This window comes from Salminus brasiliensis, chromosome 5 (genome assembly GCF_030463535.1).
Source record: "Salminus brasiliensis chromosome 5, fSalBra1.hap2, whole genome shotgun sequence".
NCBI lineage: Eukaryota > Metazoa > Chordata > Actinopteri > Characiformes > Bryconidae > Salminus > Salminus brasiliensis.
Window position 1 is genome coordinate 3,541,344 of NC_132882.1, and position 22,858 is coordinate 3,564,201.

Genomic DNA, 22,858 nt, shown 5'->3' on the forward strand with positions numbered 1-22,858 from the left:
CGCTGCCGTTTAATGAGCAGAGTCTATGGGACAGCATGTCTGAAAGAAGGAGAATGCATAATGAATTGCATAGTGTGTGTAAATCACAGCCAAACACCCTCTAATGACATTTTACTCACTCTTCTAGGGTCATCCTGGCAAAGAGGGTCCTCCGGGAGAGAAAGGAGCTTTGGTAAGAAATGACCATGAAATTATGGACAGCTCGTGCGTTCTCCTGTAGCTCATAGTGTGTGATAATAATTATTAGCTCAGTATTTACAGGTGTCCAAATATATGACAGTATCATGGTATCAGACCATATTTATATTTATTATAATTCACCTCATAACCCCTTCTTACATTTATTAGTAATTTAACTATAAAAATAAAGAGGAATTATCCTGTATCTGCTATAAATTCTTTAATAATTTATTAATAATAGTATTGCAATTAGAATTAGTCAGTGGTTACTATGGTTTTTCAGTATCTATTAAGGAATGATTCAGTATCTATCATGAATTATTCAGTATCTGTTATGAATTGTTTAGTATCTACTTTGAAGAATTTACTGTGTATATAACTTTTTTTCAGAAACTACTATGAATTATTCAGTATCTGCTCTAAATCATTTTATAACTAGTATGAATTATTCAGTAATTACTATGATTTTTCAGTAACTCTGAATGATTCAGTATCTGCTATGAATTATTTAATATATACTGTGAGCTATTCAGTATCTACTATTTATTATTTAACAACTATGATAAGTTGTTCAGTAGCTACTTTGAATAATTCAGTGTCCTCTATGAATTATTCAGTAACTATTTATTTAGTATCTATGATACATGTATTAGTATATAGTATGTATTATTCAGTATCCACTATGAATTATTTTAGTATTCAGTATGAATTATTTAGTATCTACTATGAATTATTTAGTATTATTATTTATTCAATATCTACTATAAATTATTCAGTATCCACTGTGAATTATTTTAGTATTCAATATGAATTATTTAGTATCTACTATGAATTATTCAGTACCCACTATGAATTGTTTTGTATTATTATTTATTCAATATCTACTATAAATTATTCGGTATCCGCTGTGAATTATTTTAGTATTCAATATGAATTATTTAGTATTATTATTTATTCAATATCTACTATAAATTATTCAGTATCCACTGTGAATTATTTTAGTATTCAATATGAATTATTTAGTATCTACTATGAATTATTCAGTACCCACTATGAATTATTTTGTATTATTAATTAGTCGATATCTACTATAAATTATTCGGTATCCACTGTGAATTATGTTAGTATTCAATATGAATTATTTAGTATCTACTATGAATTTGTATGTAATTACTATGAATGATTATCTACTGTATATTATTTGTAATGTACTAGTAATTAATATCAGTCAGTAATTTGTGTAAATGATTTAATAAGTACTGTAAATGTAAACATGAACCTTTATGTAGTTCTGAGAGTGATAAACTGAATTGTGGTCTCATATTCAGACCCTTAGAGCTGAATTGATGTACAGCTCCTATAAAAACAAAAGAAAACTGACCGGATGATCAGTATCCATCTAATGTGTCACTAGAATTATCTCCACAACTGAAAACAATTACAATGTTGTGTGAATTTCCCAGTATAACAGTATATCACCAGCACGTCTGTCTGTGATAGTTTTATACAAGTGTGTGATTATTTAGGCACAGAGCTAATCGGTGGGCCATAAGCTTGCATGTTAAGCTCGTTATCGACATTAGCTTCATATCTCCGCTACAAATGTAAAGAAGCCAGACCTCAGACATTGAACGTGTGCTGACATAAACATCAGCAAATTAGGTTAATGAGTTATTTCAGTCTGTAATTTCACTCGTTGTTTGAGGATGAATTTAATCAATACAGAATCCCTGCAGATCGACACTGAACATCACTTTCAGTCTAGACCCTTCTCTGTGTGTGTGTGTGTGTGTGTGTGTGAGGAGATTAATGTTGGGAGACTGTAATAGCTTCAGCTTGTGTCACACTGCAGCACACACTCACACCTCTTTTCTCTTTCTTTGCTTTTCAGGGTCAGCTAGGTCCTCAGGGGCCTATTGGCTACCCGGGTCCGCGTGGTGTGAAGGTACGTTACTGTCTGCTGTCTGATGGAGATTGAGCGCCATCATTTGAGCTGCTCACTCATGCTTGACAACACACACACTCTGTTTTGACCACACACGCGTTCTCTGTTTTAAACAGGGAGCTGATGGAGTCCGCGGCCTGAAAGGAGGCAAAGGAGAAAAGGTGAGAGCTGTTGATCTGCAGATATTAAATACTTCCTTAATCCCAGGATGAGCGCTGTAGTCCAACTTGGCCAATAAAAAGCACCTCGTTCATATTGCAGCGGGAGCAGACAGGATTATTTAGCATCCATTATGAATTGTTCAGTATTCACTATGAATTATTCTGTATCTATTATGATGATTCAGTATGTAGTATGAATGATTCAGAATCTACTAGTAATTAATCAGTATCCACCATGAATTATTTATTATCCACTAGTAATTAATCAGTATCCGCTATGAATTATTTAGTATCCACTAGTAATTAATCAGTATCCGCTATGAATTATTTAGTATCCACTATGAATGATTCAGTATCCACTATGAATTATTCAGTATCCACTATGAATGATTCAGTATCCACTATGAATTATTCAGGATCCACTATGAATTATTTAGTATCTACTATGAATGATTCGGTATCTACTATGAATTATTCAGTATCCACTATGAATTATTCAGTATCCACTATGAATGATTCGGTATCTACTATGAATTATTTAGAATCTACTAGTAATTACTTATTATCCAACTATGAATTGTTCAATATTCACTATGAATTATTAATTATTAGTATCTTTGAATTTATGAATGCAATCAAATCCTCACAGCAATGCTCCTCCAAAAAGGTCTTCTTCTTTGGACAGTTACTCCAACAAAAGCAGCAGGAACTCTTTTTTTTAATCCCCTTGATTTCGGAAGAAACATTGAATGTGCAGCTGTCCCAATACTTTTGTCCATACAGTGTACCATATAGTAGTAAAGGCTTTCTGCTTCAGCTGCACCCCCTAACTGATAATCAGACAGACAGTGAGAAGTCACAGTTAACCCTGCAGTACCGGTTTGTTTATTGCTCTGTGTGAAGCTGCTTCTGCTGCTGTTTCGAAAGCTTAGTGTGCAGAATCTCCACCATCACCGATCATCTGCTCTCAGTCTGTTTCACTGCCTGTGGATACGAGCATCTGCTGCGTGAGGAAACAGCCAGCACAGATGAATTGAATGCATTATCCCGACCCAGAAGTCGAGCGGCTTCAGTGCCTTCTCTGTTTTGGGTGTTTGCTTGTGCTTAGGATCAGCTGTAGTGTAGCTAGAGCCGCTAGCTGATTTGCATATTGCAGAGCGAGCTGAAGAAAAGAATCTCATTTATTTCACTTTGATAAATTGCCGGACTGTTGCCTCATCTCTGAAAAGCCTAAATGCAAGTGTGTCCTCCAGACTGCACTGCTGCAGAGCTGCCTGCAGGTGGCAGCATGGCTCGCATTCCTGTCTTCAAAACGATCATCTGTCATTTAACCTGTTCGTTACTAAAATCCCGTCTTTATTATTATTATTAGACCTAGTTAGACCCACATCTCCGAATTCTGTGACTAGTATGAAGGTAATGTGGAAATTCTGCAGGTATGAAGGTAAACAGGACGCTAACAGGGTTCTCTCTCTTGCTCCTCAGGGTGAGGACGGATTCCCCGGCTTTAAAGGAGACATGGGACTCAAAGGAGACCGGGTGTGTATCCATCGCCAGATCACAAAAGATACATCATCAAAGCACTGTATAAACCAAAACCCCCAACATTGCACATATACACTACCTGGCCACTTTCAGTGACTTCCAGTCACTGGCCACTTTATTGGAAACACCTACCTTGTGCATCCACTTGCTGGCCACTTTATTGGAAACACCTACCTTGTGCTTCCAATCACTGGCCACTTTATTAGAAACACCTACCTTGTGCATCCACTTGCTGGCCACTTTATTGGAAACACCTACCTTGTGCTTCCAATCACTGGCCACTTTATTAGAAACACCTACCTTGTGCTTCCACTCACTGGCCACTTTATTAGAAACACCTACCTTGTGCTTCCACTCACTGGCCACTTTATTAGAAACACCTACCTTGTGCTTCCTCTCACTGACCACTTTAGTAGAAACACCTACCTTGTGCTTCCACTCACTGGCCACTTTATTAGAAACACGTACCTTGTGCTTCCTCTCACTGGCCACTTTAGTAGAAACACCTACCTTGTGCTTCCTCTCACTGGCCACTTTATTAGAAACACGTACCTTGTGCTTCCTCTCACTGGCCACTTTATTAGAAACACGTACCTTGTGCTTCCTCTCACTGGCCACTTTAGTAGAAACACGTACCTTGTGCTTCCTCTCACTGGCCACTTTATTAGAAACACCTACCTTGTGCTTCCTCTCACTGGCCACTTTATTAGAAACACGTACCTTGTGCTTCCTCTCACTGGCCACTTTATTAGAAACACGTACCTTGTGCTTCCTCTCACTGGCCACTTTAGTAGAAACACCTACCTTCTGCTTCCTCTCACTGGCCACTTTATTAGAAACACGTACCTTGTGCTTCCTCTCACTGGCCACTTTATTAGAAACATATATTACAGATTGTGCATCTGACCCTGTTTGTGTGTGTGTGTGTGTGTGTGTGTATTCAGGGTGAGCTCGGTGTGCTTGGACCTAGAGGTGAAGATGGTCCTGAAGGTCCTAAAGGCCGTGCAGGTCCTCCTGGTGAAGCAGGATCCATGGGTCTGGCTGGAGAAAAGGTGTGTACCCCTCTCTGCATTTCATTTATTCGAGTCATTTATTGTGGGTTTATTAAGCACTTGACTTTGAGCTGAGTTAGAGGGCGAGGAGCGCTGATGTCTGATGGCGGGGGTGAATACTAATGCACGGCTGTAACTTTTAATAATTTTCTCAGCTCAGTGACGCTGTTAATGATTCTCATGTTGTTTTCTGGCAGGGTAAACTGGGCGTTCCTGGATTGCCTGGATACCCAGGAAGACAAGGGCCGAAGGTACGACCAGCATGAGTGCATTGTTCTAGATAGATAAACAGATAGATGGTCTGACAGTCAGACAGATAGACAGACAGATAGACAGATAGACAGACAGATAGACAGATAGATAAATGCATAGATAGCCTGGCAGACAGAAAGATAGATAGACAGACAGACAGACAGACAGACAGACAGATAAACAGAAAGACAGATGGATAGACAGACAGACAAACATACAGATAGATAGACAGATGGATAGATGGATAGACAGACAGATAGACAGACAGACAGATAGATAAATGCATAGATAGCCTGGAAGACAGACAGATAGATAGACAGACGGGAAGGCAGATAGCTAAATAGATAAATAGCCTGACAGACAGAGAGACAGACAGATATATAGATAAATACATAGATTAATGGACAGATAGACCGACAGACAGATGGATAAATGCATAGATAGTCAGACAGATAGACAGATGGATAGACAGACAGATGGACAGACAGACAGATAGATAAATGCACAGATAGATAGATAGATAGATAGATAGATAGATAGATAGATAGATAGACAGACATACATATAGATTAATACATATATAGAAAAACAGACAGACAGATAGACAGACAGATAAATATATGTATTTATTTATAATATAAACAGTACATGGATTTGATCAGAGGTGCCCATAGGGCTGCATATGACAGTGTTACACAGCTCAGAGCCGTTCAGTCCGGATGTGGTCAGCCGATCTGCGGCCAGGAGTCTATCATGGTGCTCCGGGCTCTTAGGCTCAGGGCAGTGGTGTCCTTCCCGTCGCTGATAATAGTCCCCAGTGTAGCCAGCCTGAGAGCAGAGGGTGATCGCCGCTGTTTGAGGTTTATTGAGTGTCCTTTGTCCTGCTGTAGGGAGTTCAGGGTGGGTCTTAGGACAGAGCCAGCGTTCCTAATCAGGTTATTGATCTTGTTGGCGTTTCCGGTTCTGATACTGTGAAGAATGTTGCTGTAGAACATGAGGAAACCAAAGAACGGACGACGATTAGATCAGTGGGCTGGATAGCAGTTGATTGATTATTGATTACGTATACTGAATGATTACATATAGGGCCCATATGCCGTTGTAGAACACCCAGTGCATTTCTAGAGTCATCACTTTAGCTCCTAAGATACTCAGTGTTGTTCTAGATCTCCCTGTGTTATTGTTTATCTCAAAGTCTAGTTGTAGAACCATTGTAATTGCAGAACCCCCAGTGTAGTCCTAGAATCATTGGACTATCATTGTAATAGAACCTTCACTGTCAATTCTAAAGCACTCAGTGTATATCCAGAACGATCACTGCGGTTATGAAATCCTCATTATAAATATAGAACCTGCAACGTGGATCTAGAACCCTGATTGTGGTTCTGAAACCAGAAACCAGTGAAAATGTTGGACATGCGGTTTCGTTCTAAAACCCTTAGTTTGGTTCTGAAGCCCTCAGAGTGGTTCTGTGTACCCTTAGTGAATTGTTAGAACCAGTGGTGTGGTTTGAGAACCCTCAACTTAGCACTGGGTTCTTTAGAGTGGAGCATTCTCTGTACTTCTAGAAGGTAATGTCTAGAACCCTTGCTATGTTACTGAAATATTCAAATTTCCAAAGAGCCGGTGCGGTTCTGCAGCGAGTCAGGGTGCTGCTGTGTGCAGATGGAAGATGAAAGCAGGATGAAGTTTCTGGCTGTGAGGTCAGAGTGGAGGTAGTCCCCAAACTCTTCAGCATGGTGCTCACGCAGCGCCTGCAGAGACGGGGGACAGAGGGCAGGCGATAATGTCCAGCTCGGTGCCTTTCATCATAGGTGGCCTACAGTCCAGAGCCACAACCAGCCAGCACTGCTGAGGAACAAAGGAACCGGCAGAACTCTATCAACTCTTATTAATGTTATAACCTGGATATTAATATTATTAGAGCTTCATACTGGATATTAATGTTATTAGAAATACATACTGGATATTAATGTTATTAGAGCTTCAACCTGGATATTAATGATATTAGAGATTCATACTGGATATTAATGTTATTAGAACTTCATACTGAATATTAATGTTATTAGAGCTTCATACTGGATATTAATGTTATTAGAGCTTCATACTGGATATTAATGTTATTAGAGCTTCAACCTGGATATTAATGATATTAGAGATTCATACTGGATATTAATGTTATTAGAGCTTCATACTGAATATTAATGTTATTAGAGATTCATACTGGATATTAATGTTATTAGAGCTTCATACTGAATATTAATGATATTAGAGCTTCATACTGGATATTAATGTTATTAGAGCTTCAACCTGGATATTAATGATATTAGAGATTCATACTGGATATTAATGTTATTAGAGCTTCATTCTGGATATTAATGTTATTAGAGCTTCATACTGAATATTAATGATATTAGAGCTTCATACTGGATATTAATGTTATTAGAGCTTCATTCTGGATATTAATGATGTTAGAGCTTCATACTGGATATTAATGTTATTAGAACTTCATACTGGATATTAATGATATTAGAGCTTCATACTGGATATTAATGTTATTAGAGCTTCATACTGGATATTAATATACTTGTTAATATTTGTTTGATATCGTGGTTAGATCGTTTGGTTCTATGTGAGAACATTGAGGCTGGTGACTGGTGGTGTATCTGTCTACTCCACACCTTTGCATTGAGTTCTATGGTTTTCATCAGCCGGCTCTGATTTTTACAGCAGAGGAGAAGACTGATGAGACTGCAGAGTGTTTGATATCTCATCATTCCTGAAAGTCGCTCTCATGGGCCGCCGGCTGCTGAATTTTCATGAAGTGGACTATTGCTGTGAGGGTTCGGGCCCTGACATCTTTATAGATGGAAATTCAGCATCCGTCTCCCAGGCAGCGCGTCCTGCCTCGCCGGTTCCGATACATGTCTGTGTTTCTTGTGTAGCTGAGCTAAATCGAGACTGATTTTGTGTTGTGTAAATACTGAAGCCCCCTGCTCTCAGACGAGGCTATAAAACACTGTATTGATTTCCTTTCCCTGCTGCTCATAATGGCCCCGGCTCTGAAGAACACGGGTAAGCCGTTTTTGATTCACTGCACTGGAGAGAAGGGTTAGCAAAGACATGGGTGTGAGTTTTGAAGCACAGCTAGCTTGTTTGCTTATTTGTGTATGTGTGTGTGTGTGTGTGTGTGTGTGTGTGTGTGTGCAAATGTTTTCTGTGTATTATTACTTTTATTCAGCTTTATGGTGCCTGTTTGTCAGAGGAACAGCTTAGGCCTAGCACTGTACTTACAGTTAGAAATGGAAAGAAAGAGCAGGGAAATACACAGATATAGGTGATAGGCACTGTTTGTGTGTGTATGTGTAGCAGGTATACAGGTTTTGTGTGTGTTTGTGCGAGTGCTTAGCAGTTGTGTAGTCAGTGCGTAGTTGTGTTGTAGTGTGTAACAGTGTTTAAAAAAGGGAAAATTGAAAAAGCATGAAAAGCTGTCCAAATTAGTGTAAGCTGTAGTATAGCATAGTATAATATAGTATAGCATAGTATAATATAGTATAGTATAGTATAGTATAGTATAGCATAATATAGAATAGTATAGTATAGTATAGTGTAGCATAAAATAGTATAATAGTGAAGTATAGCATAATATAGAATAGTATAGTATAGTATAGTATAGTGTAGCATAAAATAGTATAATAGTGAAGTATAGCATAATATAGTATAGTATAGCATAATATAGTATAGTATAGCATAGTATTGTATAGTGTAGTATTGTATAGTATAATATGGTAAAATATTATAGTATAGCATAATATTGTATAGTATAGAATAATATAGAATAGTATAGTATAGTATAGTGTAGCATAGAATAGTATAATAGTAAAGTATAGCATAATATAGTATAGTATAGCATAGTATTGTATAGTGTAGTATAGTATAGTATAATATAGTATAGTATAGCATAATATAGTATAGTATAATGTAGCATAATATAGTATAGTATAGTAGGATAGAATTGTATAGTGTATTATAGTATTGTACAGTATAGTATATCATATTATTGTGTAATATAGTATATTATATTATAGTATAGTACAGTAAAGTGTAGTATAGTATACACACAGTATTGTACATTATAGTACATCACAGTACAGTATAGTATATTATATTATACCATAGTATAGGATAATATATTATAGTACTGCACAGTATATTATAGCATGGTATAGTATAGTACATTTTAGTATACTATAGTCTAATGACTTAGTTCTCTCTGATGCATATTAATAGTATAGATCATAAATTAGGCAACAGTGACTTTGCTTAGGTTTTAGTTAAGTCACCATGGCGAGGGAACGTGCACATCCGCACCCTCTGCTGGTTGCACGCATTCATTAATTTAACCATAGGGAAAATGTGATGGGAGAAGCGCTTCTGGGTGGCACAACAGTCAAACTGTTGATCTCCCGTGATGCCACAGCCATCCATAAGCAGAGGTCCCAGAAAGCATAACTGGCCTTGCTCTTTCTGGATGGATACGATGGCCCTCCCTCCCCTCAGTCACTCAGCATGGCCGATCCTAGCTGTTAGCCAATGCGCTGTATGAGAATTAGCAGTTAGTGTTCTCCTCCAGGTGTGTTGAGCTCCAGTGGCATTGTGTTAGCGGCATTTCGAGAAGAAATGGTGGAGTTTCATAAGTGTATAAGTGTAGCAGTTATATAGGAAATATAGCCTCATATGCAGTAGCTATATAGACACTTACAGCTATATATGTGTTTGTGTATGCGTGTGTAGCAGTTGTGTGAGTTGTATAGTCAGAATGAAGTTGTTTGTGTGTAGGTGTAGTAGTATATACGTGTAACAGTGTATAAGTGTAGTGGTTGTATAGGCACACTTATAGTTTTGTATATGTGTGTGTGTATGTAGTAGAGTTGTGTAGTCAGTGTGTAGTGCTTGTGTGTGTGTGTAGTAGTGTATAAGTGTAGCAATTGTGTATTTGGAGCCCTCTGCACCCACACTGGGACACTAATGCCTCCTGACAGCGAGGAGCGTTTGAGGAGAGGAATCATCAGCATGCAGCTACAGCACACACACTCTCTCCCCTCTCACACACTCTTCCCGTTTGATCCGCAGGGTTCGACCGGTTTCCCCGGATTCCCAGGGGCCAACGGAGAGAAAGGAGCCAGGGTAAGAAATGCACACGGCATCATAATCCAACTCAAAGGAAAACACACAGCCAATTGATTCCCATTATGAAGGGATTTGTGTGATGATTTTCACCGGAAAACAAAAGCGCAGATCAATGCCCGGAGAACAGAAAGATGCTGAATGGACGGGGGGTCGTAATGATTCAGCGGTGGTCCGGGCCTGCGCGATTGAATAGTGAAAACAGGGGGAATAAAGTTAATGAGGACTCTGAGTCAGAGTTCAGCGGCTTGCCCAGGGCGACCCGGTGTCCCACACTAGCGCTGTCCTTCGGCTCTGGCTGGAATGCAAATAGACAGTGCACAATTACACCCGATGTTTACACACAGCACACACACACACAAACACACACACACACACACACACACACACACACTACATTATGCTTCTGCATGCACCGGGTCACTGAGGTGAACAGCACTCAGTCTCAGACGCAGCTGCTGTCTAATACATCAGTGTTTATTTATTCCATTCAGTTTCTCATCTGTTAACTCTGCAGTTATTCATGCCTAGCTGGAACTACTACTACTCATAATAATAATAATAATAATAATAATAATAATAATAATCACCACTTTCTGAATATTCTGAAAATAACTTTTGGGTTTTTTTTTTTACCAATAAAACTAAAATATTACTTTTAAAGCAATTTTTTTGTAATATTTTTATTTTAAGTTAATTTTGACATGTTTTAACCTCTTGAGACTCTGCGTCCTCATATTCATAAATTGAAAATACACACCAAGCAAAAGTCCGAGTCTCAGGAGGTTAAAGTAACTCATTTTGTAAAAGTGTTTGATCGATGTACTATATAATTGGTTATTAAAATGATTTTTCTTTGTATGATTCTGAAATTACAGGTCATCTGAATATAGTAGCTTTATTTATAATAATAATAATAATAATAATAATAATAATCACAATAAAAACTAAAATAATACCTAGTAATAATAATAATAATAATAATAGTCATCATCATAATCACAATAAAAACAATAATAGTGCTCAATAATAATAATAATAATAATAATAATAATAATAATTAAATATTATTAGATATTCAGGGTTATTTGTTATTTATTTATTTATTTAGATGCATGAAGAGGGTCTAATCTTACGATTGTATCATGTCTTGCTTTAGATAATAGATTATAGATTATAGACAATTATTTAATAACACCAGTTATGTTTTAGTGCTATTTATTTATTTAGATAGTTATTCATTTATTGTTTCTTTATATTATTTTTATTTATTTAAAATATTATTGATTATTATTGCATAAGTAAAAAACAATTATCATTGATTTCCATAGAAACATGAGGCGCAGGCCATAACAACTTTCTTCTTGAGGTTATTTGTTAGGGGGAAAATAGTTTACTTCTATATTTATGTAATAACTCTGTTATTGTTATTGCTTACATCAAAACAACAGTATTTGTTTATCTCAGTGTATTTGTTCAGCAGTAGATGCTGTTGCCTGCACTGTTAATCTTCTCAGAGTTGTAAAATGTCACACAGATATTTATTTATTTATTTATTTATTTATTTATTTATTTATTCCTCACTAGAATACCACATAACACACTCACAATCAGTCCCGGATGTGTGGCTAGTGTTTTATGCCTGTGTGTGTGTGTGTGTGTGTGTGTGTTGCCAGTCCACCTTCACTTCAGCTAAAACAAATATCAGATTTGAGGTCTCTCCCCCCTGGGGAGGGCTGTGGTGCCAGGCTTGGCTCCTGACAGGCTGAGTCCTGGCACCTTCCCGGTAGAGAGAATGCCAGCATGGCTTTATCACTCGCAGGGTCCGAGTGTCTGAGTGTCTGTTGATATCCTCTGTTCTCATTTTTCTTCTTCTGTTTGACAGGGCGTTGCGGGAAAACCCGGTCCAAGGGGGCAGAGAGGTCCAACGGTACGCAGTCTTTCAGCACTCAGCTTTAATTACACTGAAAAAAAGAAAAAGTTTGAGATGAATGAAAATTTGGATGCATGAAAAATATTGCTGTTCTTCATCATTCCTTTATGTAATCTCACTCCTCTGAGTCCGTAATACTCAGCCAGTTACCACTGAGAGTGAGATCACTAGAATATAGAAAACATCAGAAGACCAATACCTGCTTTCAACAGACGCCAAAGGACAGGTGTTTCCACACCTGTCCACTGATGTCTGTGGCTTTTTGATTGGTTTTCTGTGTGTTTATTGTTTATTACTGCATGTAGGGAAACACCTCGAAATGACTGTCTGTGGACATGATAAGACACAGACATATTAAAAAATTTAAATAGCTGCAGAACTGTATTGCAGTCTCCACTACGAGTTATTTGGTAGCTTTATTTGGTAGTTTTTTTTTCAGTAGTTCCTATAAATGATTCAGTATCACCTATGAATTATTTAATATCTACTATGAATTATTTAGTATCCACTATAAATTATTCTGTATCCACTATGAATTATTCAATATCTACTATTAATTATTTAGTATCCACTATAAATTATTCTGTATCCACTATGAATCATTCAATATCTACTATAAATTATTTAGTATCCACTATAAATTATTATGTATCCACTATGAATCATTCAGTATCCACTATGAATTATTTAGTATCCACTATAAATTATTCTGTATCCACTATGAATCATTCAGTATCCACTATGAATTATTTAGTATCCACTATAAATTATTTAGTATCCACTATGAATTATTCAGTATCTACTATGAATTATTCAGTATCCACTATGAATTATTCAGTATCCACTATGTATTATTCAGTATCTACTATGAATTATTTAGGACCCACTATGTATTATTCAGTCTTTACTATGTTTTATTCAATATCTTTAATTAATTAATTTGTATGTACTATTAACTATTCAGTATCCACTATGAATTATTTGTCAGCTTCTGTGTTATTTTCAGTAGCTCCTAAAAATAAATCAGTATCCAATATATATTATCCCATATCTACATAAAATATAAATGAATTTGCATATACTATTAACTATTTAGTATGCATTATTTAGCATGAATTACTTAGGACCCACTATGAATTATTCATTGTGCATTATGAATTAATTTGTATTTACTATGAATAATTCAGTATCCACAATGAATTATTTAGGGCCCACTATGAATTTTTCAATATCCACTATGAATTATCCCATATCTACTTTTAATAATTTCATTTTTATTATTAATTCATTTGTATCTACAATGAAATATTCAGTATTCACTGTTAATTACTCAGTATGAATTATTTAGAACCCACTATGAATTACACATTGTCTATTATGAATTATTCAGTATCTACTATGAATTTCTCAGTAGTTAAACAGATCTTGACACAAACACTGATCCTCTTTGTGTATGTATGTGTTTTAGGGGCCACGTGGGGCTCGGGGTGCCAGGGGTCCGACTGGAAAGCCAGGTCCTAAGGTAATAACTCCCTACATTATTCCACATGTTACATGACTCCTATAGGGCTGTACTCACACGTCTGTTAGTCCTTCATAGTCAAAGACTGTCCTGATGTTCTCCCTGTCTTTTCTCTTAGGGCACATCAGGCAATGATGGTCCACCTGGCCCACCTGGAGAGAGAGTAAGTCCATTTCTGACCATTAACTCCATGCTCCCGAGAAAGCAGCTGGGATACCTTGGGAGTCTTGAGAATATGGCAGTTAGCTTAGCAAGTGAACAGACTCAGCAGATAGTGACTCTGTGATAGCAGACTCTAGCACCCTAGAACCCAAGTGTCATTTAGGCCTACGGGGTTAGCTTAGCATGTGGACAAACTTAATGGATCAAAATACGTGGCTACTGCCCACTAAAAGCTTTGTCCAGTGTGGTCGTTAAGTGCGTTTGGCAGCAGAAGTTTGAGTAGCACAGTTTGTGTCAATTTCAAGGTGCAGGAGCGTTAGCTTAGCTCGTAGCATGGATGTAGCAGGAGTGTTCATATTTGACCTCATCCAGCATTCTGAGATTCTAAGATGCTGCCACTATAACCCGAGGATCGCTGGTCAGAAACCCGGGTCACGCTGCCTGCCATCAGCCGCCGGAGTCAGACGGAGCACAATTGCCTTGCTCTCTCTGGGTGGATAGATGCCTCACTTTCGTATGATGCTGGCTGGCACCAGGGCACCTGGTAGTACCCGCCACTTTCCTCAGAGGGCGTTGGTTGTCCTCGTAGGATGCTGCCACTATAACCCCAGGATCGCTGGTCAGAAACCCGGGTCATGCTGCCTGCCATCAGCAGCCGGAGTCAGACGGAGCACAATTGCCTTGCTCTCTCTGGGTGCATAGATGCCTCACCGGGGCATCTGCTAGTACCCGCCACTTTCCTCCGAGGGTGTGTCATCGGCGGCAGTTCGGAAAGCGGTGGTGGCTGGTAGCGCATGTGTCAGAGGAGGCGCATTACATGTGATGGTGGCGAGTGCTAACGAGTGGGTTGGGCTAGACTATGGGGGGTTAGTCATATCACCCAGCCCTGCCCCGAATGACGCACAACCTCAGAGCTCTATTTTAATACAGCGCTTATTTCCCAACACGGTGACCGGCTGAAGTATTTCCCATTCACTGTGGCTCTCCAGCTCAGAGCCAGACCTCCAGCTCAGTGTTAGTCAGTAGATCTGTTGTTTACTTATTTATAAAGAGCTATTGACTACAGTGTGGGCTTGAGAACAGCTCGCCTCACTTCCTTTTACTCTTTGGTTCGGTCCAATCTATAAAGGGCTCGTGAAGAATGTGCTAATCATACATATTGTTCCCTTTTGCTCGTAATCACCTCCGTCCTGCCAGGGCTGCACTTCCAGCATTGTTTAAAAGCGCTCTGGGTTATTATTGCCCTGTCATTCATGTTGCTTTCGACAGTGAGTAAAACACTGAGACTGGTAGAGTAGTGGTAGTGAGTAGAATACTGAGAAGTCAGATCACGCTAGCAGCACACTGCATGTACTTTTAATTGAATAGCTGCTCGGTCACACATTGCCATGATCACCACGGTACGGCGGTGCATGCAGCCTGGATAATTGCTCTATTTGCATCTTATCTGCATAGAGGCCACAATGGAACCGTGCTTCTAATGACAGTGCCCTTATGCACACATGTCGAATAGCGGATGATATGGCCTCGCTTTCTGGCCGCTTTGCCTGCGATGCTTTTTAAGAGGCTCTCGGCCGCTGATTGAAGATCCTAGCCCTGCGGAATCGAGGCTCAGCCAGGAGAACCAGAGCACTGTGGAGTTTAGTGTTTCTCTCACCTGATTAAGCTAATGAACTAATTCTCCATCAACTCTCAGCTCGATTGGGCTGAAATAGAGCCGAGAATGAGGCTGTTTACCCTGGTTTAACCTTTAGATGGAATGTTGGTTTAGATTCATTATTGAGTAAAAGATCTGCCAGATTTCAGTAAAAATAGAGGAGATAAAGTTACACTGGTACATAAGAGGGTGACCAGTAGTAGCACATTCTTCTTGAACCTGTTTAACAATAGAAAAGCTCTGTGTTACAATGCCCTACACTCCACCAAGAAATTATAGATATTTTCTTATATCTATCTATCTATATATATATATACACACATACGATAATACATATATATATATACATATATGTAGAATTTGCTTACTATGTCACCCAGCAGCAATGTGAAAGACTAGTGGAGAGCGTGATTGGTTGAGAGTGGAGAGCTTATTTCACCATAGTGATTTCTGAATGCTCTCAGAGTTCAGATATTAGTACTATGATTAAATCTGAATAATAACTTATAATTATGCGTATAATGTATAATTATATATATAATTATAAATAATAACATTGTAATTATAATCAGTTCTTTGCATTATTTGAGCAGTTGTTTTGAGCAGTTGTCATTTCTGCTAATTAAATATCCATGGTTTAAATATCCACTAAATATCCATGGTTTATGAAATATATATCTTTTTTTTCCCATAGATATATATAGATATCTTATCTGTATATTATATATATGCATATTACATATGTATCTTATCTGTATATTATATATATATCAGTATATCTTATACTCTGGCACTTTTATTACATCTTTAGGATTACTAATTAGTAACTACATGCAAGGCAGTGCAAACTGGCCTAAGTTTTGAGTTGTTGCTAAGTTATATCAGTAGTATTAGTGGTTCAGGATGTTTAAGAGGTTATGTTTTTCAACTTTTTACATACATCAGCTGATCAAAAAGCTCTTGATGAGCTGAATCAGGTGTTTAACTAAACTGCACAGAGCTCTGGTCCTCCAATACTGCTGTAAAATCAATGATTGCATGTTATTTCTAAGCTGGCTGTTGATTAGTCTGGCTTTCTCCCACTAGCTTGTGTGGTCTAAGCTCTTGGTTTTGGAGAAAGAAATGTGTTCTCTCTGCTAAATGTCTGAATTTCTCTTTGCTCCAGGGACCTCAAGGACCCCAGGGACCTGTTGGCTTCCCAGGACCGAAAGGCCCCCCTGTAAGTACATCTAAATTTGGCCATCCATGGAGTATAATGCTAAATAACCCCATACAGGTTATTTAGGTAATCTAGGTTTATTACTCCTAATGCAGAATCTGCTGCTATTTGCTTTAGCATATCTTGTGGAGTCCCACTGGGTTCTATTTTAGGGCCAATGGCACTGCTGTTAGTTATTGCACAATAGGGTGTATTATTCCCTTAATGGGACAAACTATTGGGGCTATTTTTTGGTAATAGAAGTTGGTAATAACAATTTCGGCCCGCCGGCAGGACATAGGCTTTTTAGAGGGTTAGCATGAGTATTGGTACTAGAAATGGATTATTGATGTATTATTAATTAACCTAGACTAGTGGGTAAGCTAATTTTTCTAACTTTATTATTAAAAAAGCAACAAAAACACTGAAAAACTTCAGCTTTTCCAAATGTTCATGGGTAGACATTACATATATGTAGTATATAATGTCTGAAATTCATATTTGGATACTTCTAGAGGTATTAAATTATTAGAAAATCTCAAAAAACAGAGCTGAAAAGTGCCATTCTGCATTCTAACTAATCCAGATTAATCATCAAACCAGCCATATGGTCAGAAAATGACCACGGTTTGGATAAACTATACATTAATACAGGCCATATCTGAGTTTATTTGCATTACTGTGCAATCAATGGTCTTATTTAGGACCTCATAAAATTTTCTGTAAATTCACTTCGCTTTAAATCTCACTGTTAGAAACTAACCCATATCTCTTTTTGCCTCTCGGTTAGGGACCACCTGGAAAGGATGGGTTGCCCGGTCACCCTGGCCAGCGAGGAGAGACGGTGAGTTTATGTCTCGGGTTGTTATGTGTGTTTCAGAGCTGGCGCTCAGACGGGGGTCCTGCGGCTGTCAGGCTCTAACAGACGCTCCGGCCGGGTGGGGGAGTGTGAGGTGAATCTATACACCTGTCCCTGCCTCACCTCCAGCACCTGGAGGGCCTCGTCTCGGAGAGTCCGAGCGAATTAGTGGAGCCCAGGCCCGACTGACCTCCAGCTTCACCCAGACACACACATATAGAAATGTTTCCAACACACCTATTCCAACGTATCTGCTAATTTACCTGTTCAGGCTCCGCCCCCTAATGTGTTCTACTGAAGGTACTGTTGCTAAATTGGACAAGCAGTATAAAACACTGGGAGGATTCCCATTCAGTCCTAATGAGAGACTGTAGCTCCGCCTCCTCAGTGTATATCACAATACATACATTTAGAGTGTTATTAATATTAATATTTACCCTAATGAGAGACTGTAGCTCCGCCTCCTCAGTGTATATCACAATACCTACATTTAGAGCGTTATTAATATTAATATTCACCCTAATGAGAGACTGTAGCTCCGCCTCCTCAGTGTATATCACAATACCTACATTTAGAGCGTTATTAATATTAATATTCACCCTAATGAGAGACTGTAGCTCCTCCTCCTCAGTGTATATCACAATACCTACATTTAGAGCGTTATTAATATTCACCCTAATGAGAGACTGTAGCTCCTCCTCCTCAGTGTATATCACAATACCTACATTTAGAGCGTTATTAATATTCACCCTAATGAGAGACTGTAGCTCCGCCTCCTCAGTGTATATCACAATACCTACATTTATAGCGTTATTAATATATATTCCCCCTAATGAGAGACTGTAGCTCCGCCTCCTCAGTGTATATCACAATACCTACATTTATAGCGTTATTAATATATATTCCCCCTAATGAGAGACTGTAGCTCCGCCTCCTCAGTGTATATCACAATACCTACATTTATAGCGTTATTAATATATATTCCCCCTAATGAGAGACTGTAGCTGTGTTTAGAGTGTTAATGAGGGACATTAGGGTTGAATAGGAGTTTATCAGTGTTCTGCAAAGCTTGTTCAATTTAGCAACACTTGCTAAGACAGGATAGATAGATATCAAGCAATTATCATGCTCGTTGAGTTGCAGTGTGTGTGTGTGTGTGTGAATGCAGACAACACTTGAACGCTGTGCCAGACGGGGTACTCCCAAGAGCAGGGTTTAGCCCCTCTGCTTTAACAGGCTGTGGGATTTATGGGGTTTTCCTTGATCTACTCAGATGTTGTATTAATAGCTGGCTGGCAGAGCCGCCTGGCTGAGAGGTGCCTGTTCGTCACGTCAGCTCATTAGATCCAATGAAGACGCTGACCGTCGCAGTGTCACAGCCCGCCGGGACGTGCTTACACGGCTGCACATGGGACAGAGCACATGCAGGGCTGCTGCAGTGTCAGATCCTACAGCAGGTGCATTGATGAGTGATACCACTGCTATAATTGGCTACCTGCTGCTGGCAATTACAATTACATTAGTGACCTACCGACCACACTATGTGTCCAAAGGTTTGTGGACATCCCTTCTAACGAGTTGCACCCATTGCTGAAATAGATGTGCTAATGCTCACACATACACACTCACACAGCTTGTCTCGTCCCTGTAGAAAGAAGTACTGGCAATAGAATAGGACTCATGAACCTATGGGCACCATGCTGCCTAATAATGCCAGGTGTGGGCTAGTAGAGGGGTATGATCCTCTTCAGCATCCTAACAGCAAAGCTCCTCGTCCAAAATTTAGTAGAAAGCCTTCTTCCCTGGACAGTAGAGACTGTACTTATTCAACTATTGCAGGATAAGCTCTGTTTTAATTCCCTTGATTTCAGAAGAAACCATGAATAAGCAGGCGTCCCAATACTTTTGTCAATTTATATATATACGTATACATATTTAAGCTCCAGCCAGGAATAGCTGCAGCAGATCCCAGTCATTACCTGTCCCATTTCCAGCTGGTCAGAAGAATCACCCCTGAGGAACCAATCAGTCGTGGTTTTCGTGGGGCATGAGGGGGGAATGCTGATCCCGGAGGGCCACATTCCTGCACAGTTGGGCTTTTCCTGCTTAAGCTCACCTGATTCAGCTTACCCATTAATTGGCAGATGCAGGACTAGAGGTGTAGAGGATGTGTTAGAGCAGGGAAATCAGTGAACTGTGCTGGATCCTGTATCTTGGTTCCCTTCATCTGGAAAGCGTCCTTGCATTAGACACAGAGTTAGAGTTAGCGCCTCTGGCTTCACCCTGTTGTCTTTGCTAACCTTCTTCTTTCCAAGTTCAACTGAATGATCTTTCAGCTCTTTTCAGATCCACATTGCGTCTGATGCTGTAATCTGTGTAGTGTGCACCTGCTGATCCGTCCAGAGCTCTGTCTTCTGGCTCTTCTAACCCTGTTATTACAGCCAGGCCTAGAGAATCAGCTAATGGGCCGAGGCTTGACCTCAGGGGTCGTATGTTCCCTGCCTGTCGCAATTGCTGTGTCCTGATTTGCGATGTGTAACACAGCGCCCATACGATACGCTTGCAATACGCAAATCAGGACACGCAGAGCGATGAGGCGGCGCTCAGTAAGTAAACTGTATGCAAATAAATGCCTTTGTGAGGTGGCATTTATTTCACCATTTCTGTTCAGATACATTTGATCAAACAGCTCATTAAAAAATCGATGAATAATTTAATGGGACTTTTAATGTTAGGATTTAATGACAAGTCAGATTAAGGACAAAAATTATTAACCTTTCCACCCTGTCACATTCAAAAACGTTGCATGGTTGAACGTGACGGGGTTGTAGGTTTTGTGCTAAATTGGCTAATTCCTTTTAATGCTAGCAAGCGTTAGTGCGCAATAAATTGGTGTTTTCACATCGGATACCTCTGTACCTGACACTACGGCCAATTTTTCAGTTTGTTTACTTTTTACGATTTAAAGCAGGATCAGGGTTGAAACATTGAGCTTCACAAGAGACTTTAATGATGTCACTTCCTTGAAGTGATGTCAAAAAAAAACAAAACAATATTTTTCAAGGGACTGAGGGGCAACAGAACATATGTTGATATATTTAAAAAAGCTTCATTTTAGAAGAAAAAAAAGCTAAATATTTGGTGAAAAGTTAAGTATAATTTAAAAAAAAAAAAAAAGAATTTTCTGTGATTTTAATAGTCTGCTCAAAGTTTTGTTAGTTTATTAATTTATTTATTTTGTCCCATTTTTTTACTTGATTTGATGTGTTTATTAATATATATAATCTTTATATATAGTATGATTTTAATAAAATGAAAAATACAATAATTTGTTTAATTTTCTGCCATTTTAATAGTCGACTTAAAGTTTTGTTTGTTTATTGATTTATTTTTTCATTTCTTTTTTTTATTTTATTTGATGTATTTATTAATGTATATAATCTTAATATACAGTGCAATTTTAATCAAATAAGAAATGCAATAATTTACTAAAGTTTCTGTAATTTTAATAGTCGACTTAAAGTTTGTTTGTGTATTTAATTTATTTATTCATTTTGTTATTTTATTTCATTTATTTTTATTTGATGCATTTATTGACTTAGTTATTTATTTATTTTATTTAGTTTTATTTGATTATTTAATTATTTTTAAATGCTATATTATGTAATGTGAGGCCTTTACATTTTATCATTCATTTTCCTAATTAATAATATTAACACATATTACGTCTTAAGGACCTAAAGAGCACCAAATACTGAGAATCACCCAACTGCTGCAGTATGTGAAATATAGTATATTTATATTATATTTATATGAAAAAGTCCATCAGAGATAAAAGTCCACTGTAAAAATGTGACGCATTGAATTTACTTGATTCAGATGTGTGCATCATTTCCATGTGTAACAGGTACAGTATAACACTCACTCTAGCTGCACTGTAGCTGGTCCTTCTAGTCTGTCGCATGTGCATGATTAGCATCATAGGACTGAAGGGTTCTTCTCCCGTCCACGTCTCGTAGGTCATTATTCATCCTACCTGCAGTGAACTCCAGTACCCGGCTCTGTCTGATCTGGACTTTCACTGCATTAGTGTTGAAGCTCATCCAGGTTTCATGGTTTTTAAACACACTCCCTTACTGTTTAATCATTTGCTGATTTTCTGCAGGGTTTCCAAGGCAAAACTGGTCCCCCCGGTCCCGGAGGTGTTGTCGGCCCTCAGGTGAGATTTCCAGGAATGTCGACCATCAGTATTAGAGCTGGTGCAGGCAGAACTTATAGGGGAAATTCACCCAAATCAAATTTTATTTCATTATTTAAGATAAAAAAAATACTTTACTTTAGAGATTTTATACTATGGCGTCAAAATGCCAACAGCTTAAAAATAGCCATATAATTTATCATCCAGTCCCACCAGTGAACCTACACTGGTCTTCTGAGTTTCATATGGGACGTTGATGGTAGTAAAATAATAGCAAATCTGAACAAAGGAAGCGTTGCTGAAGTCTGATCTACGTCCGATCCTTTCTTAAGGCTGTTTTGCCTCATCATACTCTATTTATTTTAGATTATTCTAGACATATCATGACTGATACGGACCCTTAGCATAAACAAATCAGTAATACATACCCCCATACTCCCCTTAAGGTCCAAAGTGACTGACTATTACTGATAATTGCATAAGCAGCCCTGTGTCCGAGTCTCTTACCTACATAACTATGAGCAGATAGTAAGTAATAAGGACATTCCTAGAGTTCGGGACGTACTGTGTATAAACTGACTGGAAGGATACACTCTGAGAGTTCATGTGTACTTGTGGTGGGCTGACAGGGTCCAACCGGAGAAACTGGTCCCGTTGGTGAGAGAGGACACCCTGGACCCCCAGGACCTCCTGGAGAGCAGGGACTTCCAGGTGCAGCAGGGAAGGAGGGCGCTAAGGTGAGACATGCTACATGCTGCACCCACTTTTAGCCCTAACCAGCAGGGACAGCCTGACTGTGACTCACAAGGTTGTGGGTTTCATCCCAATCAATGCTCTTTGCTGTCCTTGCTCACTTTTTTAAAATAATAAAATAGAAATGATTACTATTATAATACTCTATTATATAATCCTACATACACTGTAATTCACTGTTAAATTGAATTATTAAATGTAATTACATAAATAGTAGATTACATATATAGTAATTAGTAGTAGATTACATAGAT

At 38.4% G+C, this 22,858-nt stretch overlaps 1 protein-coding gene across 1 annotated transcript in view; it reads left to right on the forward strand.

Annotated features, from left to right (window-relative positions):
- col11a1a (collagen, type XI, alpha 1a) overlaps positions 1-22,858 on the forward strand; it is a 148,503-nt gene that overhangs the window by 71,262 nt on the left and 54,383 nt on the right. The window contains exons 26-39 of the mRNA XM_072679262.1: positions 128-172; positions 2,072-2,125; positions 2,242-2,286; positions 3,772-3,825; positions 4,776-4,883; positions 5,081-5,134; positions 10,269-10,322; positions 12,208-12,252; positions 13,724-13,777; positions 13,896-13,940; positions 16,762-16,815; positions 17,585-17,638; positions 21,819-21,872; positions 22,481-22,588. Of these exons, the coding sequence (XP_072535363.1) occupies positions 128-172; positions 2,072-2,125; positions 2,242-2,286; positions 3,772-3,825; positions 4,776-4,883; positions 5,081-5,134; positions 10,269-10,322; positions 12,208-12,252; positions 13,724-13,777; positions 13,896-13,940; positions 16,762-16,815; positions 17,585-17,638; positions 21,819-21,872; positions 22,481-22,588 (828 nt within the window). The remainder of the gene's footprint in view (positions 1-127; positions 173-2,071; positions 2,126-2,241; positions 2,287-3,771; positions 3,826-4,775; positions 4,884-5,080; positions 5,135-10,268; positions 10,323-12,207; positions 12,253-13,723; positions 13,778-13,895; positions 13,941-16,761; positions 16,816-17,584; positions 17,639-21,818; positions 21,873-22,480; positions 22,589-22,858) is intronic.